At 42.1% G+C, this 13,705-nt stretch overlaps 1 protein-coding gene across 1 annotated transcript in view; it reads left to right on the plus strand.

The window, feature by feature from the left end:
* ASCC3 (activating signal cointegrator 1 complex subunit 3) overlaps positions 1 to 13,705 on the plus strand; it is a 288,876-nt gene that overhangs the window by 250,497 nt on the left and 24,674 nt on the right. The window contains exon 37 of the mRNA XM_080665788.1: positions 5,622 to 5,846. Coding sequence (XP_080521914.1) covers positions 5,622 to 5,846 — 225 coding nt within the window. The remainder of the gene's footprint in view (positions 1 to 5,621; positions 5,847 to 13,705) is intronic.

The following is a 13,705-nucleotide window of genomic DNA, read 5'->3' on the forward strand; positions in this document are numbered from 1 at the left end:
GGAAGCTAGGGTTGCCCCCGGCGATGGAGGAAGCCAAGCTTTCCGCACACCCTGGCCATCCCAGGCCTCACTTAAGGCTACAAAGTTTCAATTATAGAAGATACATAAATCCCAATAGAAATGGCTGCTGCCATGGAGCAAGCAGAAGGCTTGGCTCTGCTCCAGGCTGCAAAGTTTCAATTGAAGAAGATAATTAAACCCCAGATACCAGGGCCTCCGCTTGGGTCGCCAGGGGGTGTGGCCAGCCTACAAACCACCACAGGCCCCTCGCCCAGGCCGCCTCATGCCCCAAGGGAACCCCCACCCTGATCCGGGACACCCTTCAGGGCAGACCAGCTGGCCCCAACCCGTGCACCAGGCCTCTATCTTATCTAATAAATGAGTAATATGCAGATTGACCATCACTCCAACACACAGGATGGCTGCCCCCATGTGGTCAAAGATCCTGCCCCCATGTGGACACAAGATGGCCACCACAAGATGGCCAGCAGGGGAGGGAAGTTGGGAGGGACCAGGCCTGCAAGGGAGGGCAGTTGGGGGCGATCAAGCCTGCAGGGGAGGGCAGTTAGGGGTGACCAAGCCGGCAGAGGAGGGAAGTTGGGGGCGACCAGGCCTGCAGGGAAAGGCAGTTGGGAGGGACCCAGGCCTGCAGGGGAGAGCAGTTGGGGGGAACCAGGCCTACAGGGGAGGGCAGTTAGGGGTGACCAGGCCTGCAGGGGAAGGCAGGGTAAAATAGGCTGGCAGGGGAGCAGTTAGGCATCAATCAGGCTGGCAGGGGAGTGGTTAGGGCGTGATCAGGCTGACAGGCAGAAGCGGTTAGGGGCAATCAGGAAGGCAGTTAGGTGAGCAGTTGGGAGCCAGCAGTCCTGGATTGTGAGAGGGATGTCTGAATGCCCATTTAGGGATCGGGCTTAAACAGGCAGTCGGACATCCCTCGAGGGGTCCCAGATTGGAGAGGGTGCAGGCTGGGCTGAGGGACACCCCCCACCCCCATGCAAGAATTTCATGCACCGGGCCTCTAGTAAGATATATATATATATCTTATATTTGCTCTTAAAATATATATATTTGGTCTTCATCCCTGTTTCTGGCAGAGAGCTCCTTAAAACCCTTGTAATTTCCTAAGTGCTGAGAGCAGTAAAGGTGCCTTTTGTTATGTTAATGAGGTAACTTTCAGAATGCACCTGAGAATGGAAACTCCTTACCAACCCTGTAGTTAGAAGGTTGGAACTTTTAACCCCACCACTCTATCCCACCCTCATTCCCCAACCTCTGGGGGAAGAGAGAGAGGCCGGAGATTGAATTAATCACCAATGATGTTATTAATCATGCCTATGTAATGAAACCTTCCTAAAAACCCAAAAGGACAGTGTTTGGAGAGCTTTCCAGTAGGTGAATATATGGAGATTTGGGTAGAAGTTCAGCTCAGAGAGGGCATGGAAGCTCTGGGCCCTTTTCCTATACCTTGTCTATTCATCTCTTTCATTTGCCTGTTTTCTGTGTTTTATCCTTTCATAATAAACTAGTAATCTAATAAGTAAAATGTTTCTCTGAGTTCTGTGAGCCACTCAAGCAAATTAATGGAACCCAAGTCAGGGATTGTTACAACCGCCAATCTGTAGCCAGTCAGTCAGAAACACAGGTGATAATCTGGGCTTACAGCTGGCATCTGCAGTAGGGAAAAGAGACAGTCTTAACAGTTGAACCCTGAATTTGTGGGACCTGATGCTATCTCCAGGTAGATAGTGTCAGAATTAAGTTGAATTGTAGGACACCTAGCTGTATGTAAGACTTACTTGTTGGTATGGGACTTCCCCCTCACCCCACCCCCTACACACACACACACACACACACACACACACACACACACATTGAAATTAGTGATTGGAACTACTTAAAAAATCAACTTGTCAGCCAACCAAAGTATAACAAAGTCTGCTGTGATTGAGATTGTATTAAATCAATTTTGGGAGAAATAAGGTATCTTTCTCCATTTAGTTAAGTCTTTAATTTTACTTAGCAATGTTTTTGGTTTTCAGTATACAGGTCTTTTACATCTTTTGTCAGATTTATTTCTAGGTATTTAATATATTTTATATTATTATAAACTAGAGGCCCGGTGCATGAAATTCGTGCATAGGAGGGTAGGTGTCCCTCAGCCCAGCCTGCACCCTCTCCAATCTGGGACCCCTCGAAGGATGTCCGACTGCCCGTTTAGGCCCAGGTAGGATTGGGCCTAAACGGGCAGTCGGACATCCCTCTCACAATCCAGGACTGCTGGCTCCCAACTACTTGCCTGCTTGCCTTCCTGATTGCCCCTAACCACTTCTGCCTGCCAGCCTGATCACCCCCTAACCACTCCCCTGCCATCCTGATTGCCCCTAACTGCCCTCCCCTGCAGGCCTGGTCACCCCTAACTGCCCTCCCCTGTAGGCCTGGTCACCCCTAACTGCCCTACCCTGCAGGCCTGATCCCCCCCAACTACTCTCCCCTGCAGGCCTGGGTCCCCCCCAACTGCCCTTCCCTGCAGGCCCAGTCGCCCCCAACTTCCCTCCTCTTCTGGCCTGGTCACCCCTAACTGCCCTCCCCTTCAGGCTTGATAGCCCCCAACTGCCCTCCCATGCAGGCCTGGTCCCTCCCAACTGCCCTCCCCTGCTGGCCATCTTGTGGCAGCCATCTTGTGTCCACATGGGGGCAACCATCTTGTGTGTTGGAGTGACGGTCAATTTGCATATTACTCTTTTATTAGATAGGATAGAGGCCTGGTGCACGGGTTGGGGCCAGCTGGTTTGCCCTGAAAGGTGTCCTGGATCAGGGTGGGGGTTCCCTTGGGGCATTGGGCAGCCTGGGCGAGGGGCCTGTGGTGGTTTGCAGGCTGGCCACGCCCCCCAGCGACCCAAGCGGAGGCCCTGGTATCTGGGGTTTATCTTCTATAATTGAAACTTTGTAGCCTTGAGTGTAGGCCTGGGCCAGCCAAGGCAGCAGGGAAGCTTGGCTTTCTCCATCGCTGGGGGCAACTCAAGCCTCCTGCTCTCTCCAGCTCCGTGGCTGCCGCCATATTTGTTGGGATTTATGTATCTTCTATAATTGAAACTTTGTAGCCTTGAGTGTAGGCCTGTGCCAGCCAGGGCGGCAGGGAAGCTTGGCTTCCTCCATTGCCGAGGAAACCCAAGCCTCCTGCTTGCTGCAGCTCCATGTCCTCAGCCATCTTGGTTGGGTTAATTTGCATACTCGCTCCTGATTGGCTGGTGGGTGTGGCTTGTGGGTGCAGCGGAGGTATGGACAATTTGCATATTACTCTTTTATTAGATAGGATTTGTTTTTAGTTTTAATTTGTGGTTGCTAATATACAGAAATACAATTGATTTTTGTATATTAATCTTGTATCCTGAAACCTTGCTAATCGCACTTATTCTAGTAGATTATTTTATAGATTTCATTGGTTTTTCTATATTGATGATCATATCATCTACAAATAAAGACAGTTTTATTTCACTTCTTCCCTTTCCATCTGGATGCCTGTTATTACTTTTCTTACGTAATTGCACTGACTAGAACCTCTGATACAATGTTGAATAGAAGTACTAAGAACAGAGATAGATCCCTGTCTTGTTTCTGATCTTAAGGGGAAAGCATTCAGTCTATTACTGAAATATGATGTCAGTTGTGGGTTTCTCAAAAAAGCCACTTACTAGGTTGAGAAAATACCCTTCTTTTCCTAGTTTACTGAGAGTTTTGGGGGGAATAGGTGTTAGATTTTGTGAAAAAAAATTTGCATCAATTGAGATGATTGTATGGTTTTCAAGTTTATTTAATAAAGTGAATTACATTAATTGATTTTCAAGTGTTAAACCAATCCAGTATTCACTCATTGCACTCATGTAGTTTGACATTTCATTGTTAAGTGCATATACATTTAGAATTGTTGTGTCTTCTTAGAGAATTGACCCCTTTATCATTATATAATTCCCTTCTTCATCCATGATAATTTTCATTGCTTTGAAGTCTGCTCTGCCTGAAATTCTTATAGCTACTCTTGTTTCCTTTTGAATGTTGTTAAATGGTATATTTTTCTCCATCTATTTCTTTTAATTTATATGTGTCTTTAGATTTAAAGTGGTTTTCTTATAGACAGCATATAGTTGGATCATGTTTATGCAATCACTCTGATAGTTTCTGTCTTTTAATCAGTTCATTGAGACCATTGACATTAAAAGTGATTATTGATAAAAAGTTGACCCTTGCCCTAACCAGTTTGGCTCAGTGGATAGAGCGTTGGCCTGCGGACTGAAGGGTCCCAGGTTCGATTCCGGTCAGGGTAATGTACCTTGGTTGCAGGCACATCCCCAGTAGGAGGTGTGCAGGAGGCAGCTGATTGATGTTTCTCTCTCATCGATGTTTCTAACACTCTATCCCTCTCCCTTCCTCTCTGTAAAAAAATCAATAAAATATATATTTTAAAAAAAAGTTGACCCTTGAACAATATTGGTTTGAACTGCATGAGCCACTTATATGTGGATTTTTTTTTCCGTAAATATGCAGTCAACCCTCCACATATCTGAGTTTCACTTCTGTGGATTCAGCTCACTGTGAATGGAAAACAGTATTGGTTTTGTTGTTGTTTGTTAAGAAGAACAGTGTGCTCTGGCATATTTTAGAGTGGTGCATTTTGCCTCCCCCTGCTAGAAAACCCCAAAGAGATATTTCTTTGATATTAACTGTGGGAATCTGGTCAAGCTCCTGAAGATAAATTTCAAAATATTGGGAGCCCGCTATGATCGTCCCCCTGGAGTTTTTAGCACTCAGAGTTGTCCACACAAAGCCTCCCACCATTCCTCAATTGCAGTTAAGCTTTTCTCACCCCGGCACTGGTTCCCCTGGCAGTTTCCGCTTATGAATCTCTTCTCTTAGCGGTGACTCCCTGAATTTGCCTGTGTTTCCAATGTTGGGGACAGTAGTTTGTCCTGTGTCCTCCCCTCATATGGAGCCTAGAAGAGTTGTTGATTTTTCAGTCTGTTTAGCTTGTACTTGTTGTTAGGACGGAGTGGTAGCTTCCAAGCTCCTTACGTGTAGAACTGGAAACTTTGAACAAATTAATTTAATCTAAAATAGTACACCCTTTTCTTACCTCACCAATCCTTTTCTGCTCCCCCTTAATCCCAGCTCCACCTTATTTCTCCCACTTATCTATAGATCTTAAATATTACTTTTTCCAAGAAGCTTTCTCTGACTCACTAAAGTAACTAAGTTTCCAAATTGAATGTTCCTTCAGCACTCTATACTTACCATAACATTCCTTACACTTGGTAGAACTTTGTCTCTAGCTCTCTGTGTGAGGCCAGTGTCAGGCATGATATTTGATGCCTAGTAGAGTCACTGTTATTTTTGTTGACTGTATAAATAAGAAAAGCATTCATGAATTTCACATGTATTATACATTACTTGCTTTCCCTTACATATTCATAATAGTATTGAACAAAACAAAACTCTTAAGGGATAAGGTTATCTATGATTTTTCTAAACCGTGTTTTAAATTTCAGTAATTAAAACTAAGAAGTACATTAATTATTATACTTTTGATCTAGCACAGTAATATATATATGGATGTGTGTGTTTTTCAGGATGCGGAAGAATACACAGATTTGCCAGTAAGGCACAATGAAGATCATATGAATGGTGAACTGGCAAAATGTCTTCCCTTTGAATCAAACCCTCATTCATTTGACAGCCCTCACACCAAAGCACATCTCCTGCTACAGGCACATCTCAGCCGAGCCATGCTGCCCTGCCCGGATTATGATACTGATACCAAAACTGTCTTGGACCAAGCTCTCAGAGTGTGTCAGGTATGAAAGTCATTTATTGTGGCATTTTAAAGAAAAACCTGGTGAATCAAATCAAGAATTTTCAAAGGAAAAGCAAATATGAATTCCAGTCATTCATTCAATCAAAATTTATTGAAAGTAAACTATTACCAGGCCCTTTTCTAGGCACTGAGCATACAGCAGTGAATGAGACAGAAAAATATCAGCTCTCATGGGTTTCCAGTCAAGATGACAAGGACAGACAAAAATACATCAAAGGGTAAAAACTGCTATTTAAAAATAATAATAATAATAATAATAATAATGTGAAATCCTATCTAATAAAAGAGTAATATGCAAATTGACTGTCACCCCAAGACACAAGATGGCCGCCCCATGTGGTCAAAGATGGCTGCCCCCATGCAGACACAGATGGCTGCCACAAGATGGCCTGCAGGGGAGGGCAGTTGTGGGAAGTTAGGGGTGACCAGGCCGGCAGAGGAGGGCAGTTGGGGGAGACCAGGCCATCAAGGAGGGCAGTTGGGGGGAACCCAGGCCTGCAGGGGAGGGCAGTTGGGGGGGACCCAGGCCTGCAGGGGAGAGCAGTTGGGGGGGACCAGGCCTACAGGGGAGGGCAGTTGTGGGTGATCAGGCAAGCAGAGAGGGCAGTTGGGGGAGACCAGGTCATCAGGGGAGGGCAGTTGGGGGTGACCAGGACTGCAGGGGAGGGCAGTTGGGGGGGTAGGCCTGCAGGGGAGATGTTGGGGGGGACCAGGCCTGCAGGGGAGGGCAGTTGGGGGGAACCCAGGCCTGCAGGGGAGGGCAGTTGGGGGGGACCAGGCCTGCAGAAGAGGGCATTTGGGGGGGACCAGACCTGAAGGGGGGCATTTATGGGCGATCAGGCAAGCAGGGAGGGCAGTTAGGCATGACCGGGCCAGCAGAGGAGGGCAGTTGGGGGAGACCAGGTCAGCAGGGGAGGGCAGTTGCAGGGGGCCAGGCCTGCAGTGGAGAACAGTTGGAAGGGACCAGGCCTGCAGTGGAGAGAAGTTTGGGGCGGGGGGACCAGGACTGCAGTGGAGGGCAGTTGTGGGGGACCAGGCCTGTAGTGGAAGACAGTTGGGGGGGACCAGGCCTGCAGGGTAGGGCAGTTGGGAGAGACCAGGCCTGCAGGGGAGGGCAGTTGTAGGGGACCAGGGAGCCAGCAGTCCTGGATTGTGAGAGGGATGTCCAACCGCCCACTGGGATCGGGCTTAAACGGGCGGTTGGATATCCCTCAAGGGGTCCCAGATTGCAGACAGTGCAGGCTGGGCTGAGGGACACCCCCCCCCCCCCGCCCGCGTGCACGAATTTTGTGCACTGGGCCTCTAGTATATAATAAAAAAAAAAAATAGAAAGATGGGAGGTGCTGATTGGTACTATTTTTTTATTGTTGACACTATTATAGTTGTCCCATTTTGCCCCACCCCCACCCCCTAGCCTTCACCACACTGTTGTCTGTGTCCATGGTCTGTGCATATATGTTCTTTGGTTAATTTCTTCACCTTCTTTTATCAGGACCCTCCCACTCCCTATCCCTCTGACAGCTGTCAATCTGTCCCATGTATCCATGCCTTTGGTTCTATTTTGTTCGTCAGTTTATTTTGCTCATTTGATTCTACATGTAAGTGAGATTATATGCTATTTGTCTTTCTCTGACTGGCTTACTCAGCTTAACATAATACTCTCCAGGTCCATCCATGTTGTCACAAAGGGTAAGAGTTCCTTTTTTATAGCCATGCAGTATTCCATTGTGTAAATGTACCACATCTTTTTTATCCACTCATCTACTGATGGGCACTTGGGCTGTTTATAGATCTTAGCTATTATAAATAATGCTGCTATGAATATAGGGGTGCATATATTCTTAATGATTGATGTTTCAGGATTCTTAGGATATATTCCCAGAAGTGGGATTGCTGAGTCAAAAGACAGTTTCATTTTTAATTTTGTTGAGGAAACTCCATACTGTTTTCCACAGTGGCTGCATCAATTTTAATGTGGTGTTCAGGGACTGTCTTACTTACAAGGTGACATTAAAGAAACAATTAAAGGAAGGGGGTGAGCCCCAGGTTTATCTGGGGGAGTGTATTCCAAACACTGAAAAAACTAGTTCCAAGACTCTCATGTAGGAACTTACTTGGTATATTCAAGGAAATCAAGGAAGCCATTGCAAAAAAAGATGGAAAGGGGTGATTAGAAAAGAGGTCAGAGAGGGGTAGGAGAAGAAATTATAGAAAATATGGGGTCAAGTCATGTAAGGAGTTTGTAAACCATGGTAAGGATTTTGGATTTTACTCTGAATGAGATACTAGAAGATACTAGAGCAGTGGTTCACTAATGGTTATGTGGGATATATTTATGAATAGTTACTAATTAAACAGAAATTCTCAAATATTTATTACTTCATTTAAAAATACAATAATAATCCACTACACATTAATATAAATAACATGATTTTTCATGAAAAATAACTATTTTCCAAAACAATAAAAATTAGTGAAAAGTGTAGTATTGTTTTCTATTTTTGCAAGTGTCTTTAATATCTTGCTTAATAGAAGTCAGGTAGATTAATCATCTTTTGCAATGTTTTTTACAATACGTTTTATTTGAAGTGTATGAAGAAAATCCAACCTCACAGAGACGAGTATTTTATAGCCTTTTCAGATAATTGTGCAAATTCTTCTTTAATACATATGAAACCTTGACATGTATTGTTTTTTAAAGATTAGTTGCAGTGTGGAATCTGAAACCATGTCAATAATTTTTATAACTTAAAGGTGGCTGGACCACATTGGTATGAGTGAGATTGGTAAGAATTGGTTGAATTTTTTTTTTTAAGAGAACTAACAGATTTTGCTAATGAATTTAACAGGATTTTTAGGGAAAGTGAGGAACCAAAGATGATTCCAAAGCTTTCCTTCAGAGCAGCTGGAAGGCTGGGGCTGCCATATACTGGGAGATTAAGAGGAGCAGGGTAGGAGAAGCATAGCCAAGTGAGACTTTAAGAGATTTTGATTTTCTACATTTTATGACATTTCTGTAATAGAAACAATTTTTAAAATTTTCAAAAGACCTCAGATGATTTTAAAAGTAGAGTAATGAATCTGAGAAGATTTCTGTACAAGTACGTTATGGAATCATTTGCAAAATTGAAGATTTGGAAATAACCTAAGTATCTCTCAAGCTGTAGAACACTGCAGAATATTACAATTTCATTTTTGAATTCCACATCTGTGTAGAGTATGTACATCTATATGTGAATATGTACCCAGAGAGAAGATTCAGAATAGTGTTCACTAAAAGATTAACAGTAGCCATCCCTGTGTAGCAGGATTTGGGGTGATTTTTAACTTATTCTTTATGCTTCTCTAAAATGTTTAAATGTTTTAAAGTGAGTTTCTAACTATTTTATTATCAGAAAAAAACTTAGTTTTATCATTTAAATGAATAGGGATATTTCCTAAAATTAGAGTAACCATAAACTTATCAGGAATTAGAAGGGAAGTAAGGCCATAATAAACACATAAATTTTTTTGACACCCTTTTTGTAACCAACACATGGTTTATCTCTCTAGGAAGATGATTTGCCACTCTTTATTAGTCACACTTTATAAATGGGGTTAAAGTTCCTAACATTTTCACTAGGGCCCTGGATACGCATTTGTGTTTTCTATAACTGTTTTTCCCTCCTTAAACACTGACCTGTTAATGAACCGTGGGGTCAGAAAGGGTTGGAGAAAAGTTACAGGAGGAACTAAATTTTCTACATATAGATATACTTAATAGATGTATATAGGTGTAGCATATCTAAAAGTTATTTAATCAACTTGCTGGTACTTTCACTATTCAGGCAGTAGTGATTTTCAGGCTATGTGATAATAGAAATTAGCAATTTCTAAAGGAGCCTATTTCTAAGTTTGCTAAAAGGGTAAAGGATTCAGGATTTTAGCCTCTATTAGATATTTTATATATAACATCTAAAGAGAATAGTTTTCTCTTTAATTATAAAACTAATACCTTTCATTGCAGCAAATCTGGGAAAACATTAAAATTAGTCATTTATAGTAATTTTATCTTCACCCCCATGAATATGAGTTTCTTTTCTTTTTTAATCTTTTATGAAGATGCTTTTTAATTTATTTTAAAATGAAATTTAGACATACAGTATAAAAAGTTTGTAGACATAGTAACAACAACATTTTAATATATTCTTCACCCAGCTTCCCCTAATGTTAATATCTAGCCTCAATACTAATCTAGTCCTATTAACTAATCCACAGGCTTTATTCAAATTTTATCAATTTGAATTTCATTCAACCAACATCCCTTCCTCTGGACCAGGATACTTCCTTGACTTTCATGACCTTGGCACTTTTGAACAGTACTGGCCAGTTACTTTATAGAGTTATCCCTCCATTGGGTTTGCCTAATGTTTCCTCATAGTTACATTGAAGTTATATATAATTGGCAAGAATACCACCGACATCATGCTTTACCCTCTCAGTGTATCATCAGGAAGCATGTGACATGAATGTCTCATTACTGGTGACGTTTACTTGGTGTACATGGTGGTATCTGCCAGGCTTGTTCACTGCAAAGTTACTTTTTTTCCTTTTTTTTTTTTTTTTAATATATATTTTATTGATTTTTTACAGAGAGGAAGGGAGAGGGATAGAGAGTTAGAAACATCGATGAGAGAGAGACATCGATCAGCTGCCTCCTGCACAGCCCCTACTGGGGATGTGCCCGCAACCAAGGTACATGTCCTTGACCGGAATCGAACCCGGGACCCTTCAGTCCGCAGGCCGACGCTCTATCCACTGAGCCAAACCGGTTAGGGCTCCTTTTTTAATTAATAGGTATCTCGTGCAAGATACTTAGAGGTTTGAGATTATACAAATATTCTGTTTCTCATCATACTTTCTTACATTATTTTCAGTATCTATTGGTGATTTTTGTCTGAAATAATTATTACTATTATGGTTTCTATTTCCTTTATTCCCAGAATTTACTGTAAGAAATAACTTACTCTGTTTATTTACTTTATTTAGTTATTTATTTATGTAAGTATAGATTCATGAGTGTTTGTTTTATTCTACGAGGTAAAATTCATTACTGTCATTTATTTTGCTACTTATATTGTCTCAGTGTCATCCACTAGGGCCTCTCACACTAGGTCCTGGATCACGTTGGCATGCCCCATTATTTTGTGAACACCACCTCGCATTTTGGCATCTTGTGCTTGTTCCCCTGTCCCAGGCCATTTTTCCAAAGAGCCCTGGTTCTTTTTATCAGAGAATGGTTTTAGAGACCAAAAGCTGAGCGCTTGTTGACTCCATCCCTACCTGGGTGTCTTCGCCTCTAGACCCACTCAGTGGGCAAGACTAGGAAATGGAACTATGTATACTACACAGACATCTATATCTAGTTGTATATAAGTGTATGTATGATTATATGTGTGAAAAACACTTGTATTCATAAAATCGTGAGTTCATTCTAATACCTACAATTCTAATCCAATACCAAAGGCTTCATTTTAGTTTCCCCCCTTGTTAATTTATGACTTCTTTCTCCACCTGTGAGAAACCTGGCTCTCACTAATCAAAATATATTTACTTATTTCCCCAATTCTTGCATACTCCTGATGTAGTTTTAGAATTACTAACCCTTCCTCCTCCAGAAAACAAATGTGTTAGCTAAAGTATAATAGTTATTATAGTTCTTTTTTGTCTTTAGAGGCTTAAATGCTCCTTTTCTTTGTACATTTCCAAACACACTTGTCCTTTCACTTGTTTCTTTTACAAATTTTTATTGTGTTATTTTATAACCTTTAACTTAATAATTTATAACATTAAATATTCTCAAGCATAATGACTGCACTTTTATGCCTTCACATGAAGGTTATAGTTTATTTAATGAGTTCTCTGTTGTCAGACATTGAGTGTGCAATTTTCCTTTATTATAAACTAGAGCCCCAGTGCACGAATTCGTGCACCAGTGGGGTCCCTCAGCCTGGCCTGCGGGATCAGGCTGAAACCATCTCTCCAACATCCCCCTAGAGCTCCTAGATTGCAAGAGGGTGCAGGCCCAATTGAGGGGCCCCACTGGTTCACGATTGGGGCTGGGGAGGTGTGCAGGAGGTTGGCCAGCAGGGAGGGACTGTGGAATGGCTCCAGGGTGTGTCCAGCCTGTCTCACTCAGTCCTGACTAGCCAGACCCCAGCAGCAAGATAACCTACTGGTTGGAGCGTCTGCCCCTTGGTGGTCAGTGCACGTTATAGCGACTAGTCGACCAGTCGACTGCCCCCTGGTGGTCAATGCACGTCATAGCAACTGGTCGACTGGTTGACTGTCTGCCCCTGGTGGTCAGTGCATGTCATAGCAAGTGGTTGAGCGGCCTTAGCATATCATTAGCATTTTATGCTTTGATTGGTTGAATAGGCTATCAGACACTTAGCATATTAGGCTTTTATTATGTAGGATTACAAACATTAGTGATGACCCTCTTAAATGTTGACTTGGCTTTTCAGAAGTCACCTAGAAAGAAACTTAGTTGTCCTGAGATGGCAACCAGCATCATATCCTAAATCTCTTATTTCTGCAAATTTTTTATAAGATTATGATAAATGCAAGCCAGGAAGAGGAACGAATATAAGGGTTGCCCTTGAAAAATTTGAGCAAGAAATTAAGAGTAAATAAACTTTTCCATGATTGATTGACCATTTTAATGATTGTACCGTATTCTCATTTGATGTGTGAATAATGTTGGCCTTATAAAAATTCCATAAAGCATTAGTTCAAGCAGTTTTCCAAGCGACAGCTCTTCTGGCTGATTGAAAATTACACTACTGCCCTCATGGGACATCAGCATGACCTTGTGTTTTGTGTGTGGGACTCATTGCCACCAGCTTTTACTATAAATTCAACTCTGCTCCTATTTTAGTATAAGGCTTAGGAAATTCACTTAACCCCAGTGCCTGAGTAAAATAGTACCTTACAAGAGTAGGGCATTAGTGTTAATGTTTAAAGTAAACAACAACTTGAGAACTCAAAGATCTAGGTCTATCTTAGTATCCTCATTCTCAATAGTTTTTTTATTTCCTTGCTTTTCCATGGTCATTTAACTCAAGGTTTTTTTACTCCCTTTATTTTCTAGAAATACACCTTTTACTTGAGCCATCATTTAGATTATGAAAACTCTGTAGTTTTGACTACCTATGTCCTAGGTAATCTTTCACAAAAGAAAACAATAGTTGTTGTAGTGGTAATTTATTCTGGCTTAAGTCAGAATATACAATACTAGTAGCCCTGCACACGAATCCGTGTGCCAGTAGCTCTCTGCCGCCCTCCTGTAGCTCTCTGCCTGCTGCCCTGCCCCCTCCTGTAGCTTTTTGCCGCCAGCTTGTAGTTCGCTGCCCCACCCTCCTGCAGATCCGTGATCTGTGATCTGGTCATTATGTGGTTGGTCGTTACGCCTCAAGGCATAATGGATAATTAGCATATTCCTCTCTTATTATATAGGATTGCTTGCCTTCTCTTATACCCATCTGAAGTTAGGAGTCAAGGTCATTTGTGTCAATTCTTTTGGTTTAAGGTGTTTTCATCATGGTTCCTTTTAATATTTTTCTATTATGAACATTTCCATTTCCATCCCACTCAACAAAAATAAGGGTAAAAATTTCTGTACATATCTCAATTTTTTAATCTTTTTAAAATATTCTAATTTATAAATTGGACAACTATGGAATTGATTATTCTTGCCATTCACCTTTGAGCTCCTCTTCTTGTTCATGTTAACTTTAAAACGTATTTGTAGAATGTAGTAAATTATGTGGCATAATTTCTGTGCCAAATATACCAAAG

Source organism: Plecotus auritus, assembly GCF_963455305.1.
Source record: "Plecotus auritus genome assembly, chromosome: 4".
NCBI lineage: Eukaryota > Metazoa > Chordata > Mammalia > Chiroptera > Vespertilionidae > Plecotus > Plecotus auritus.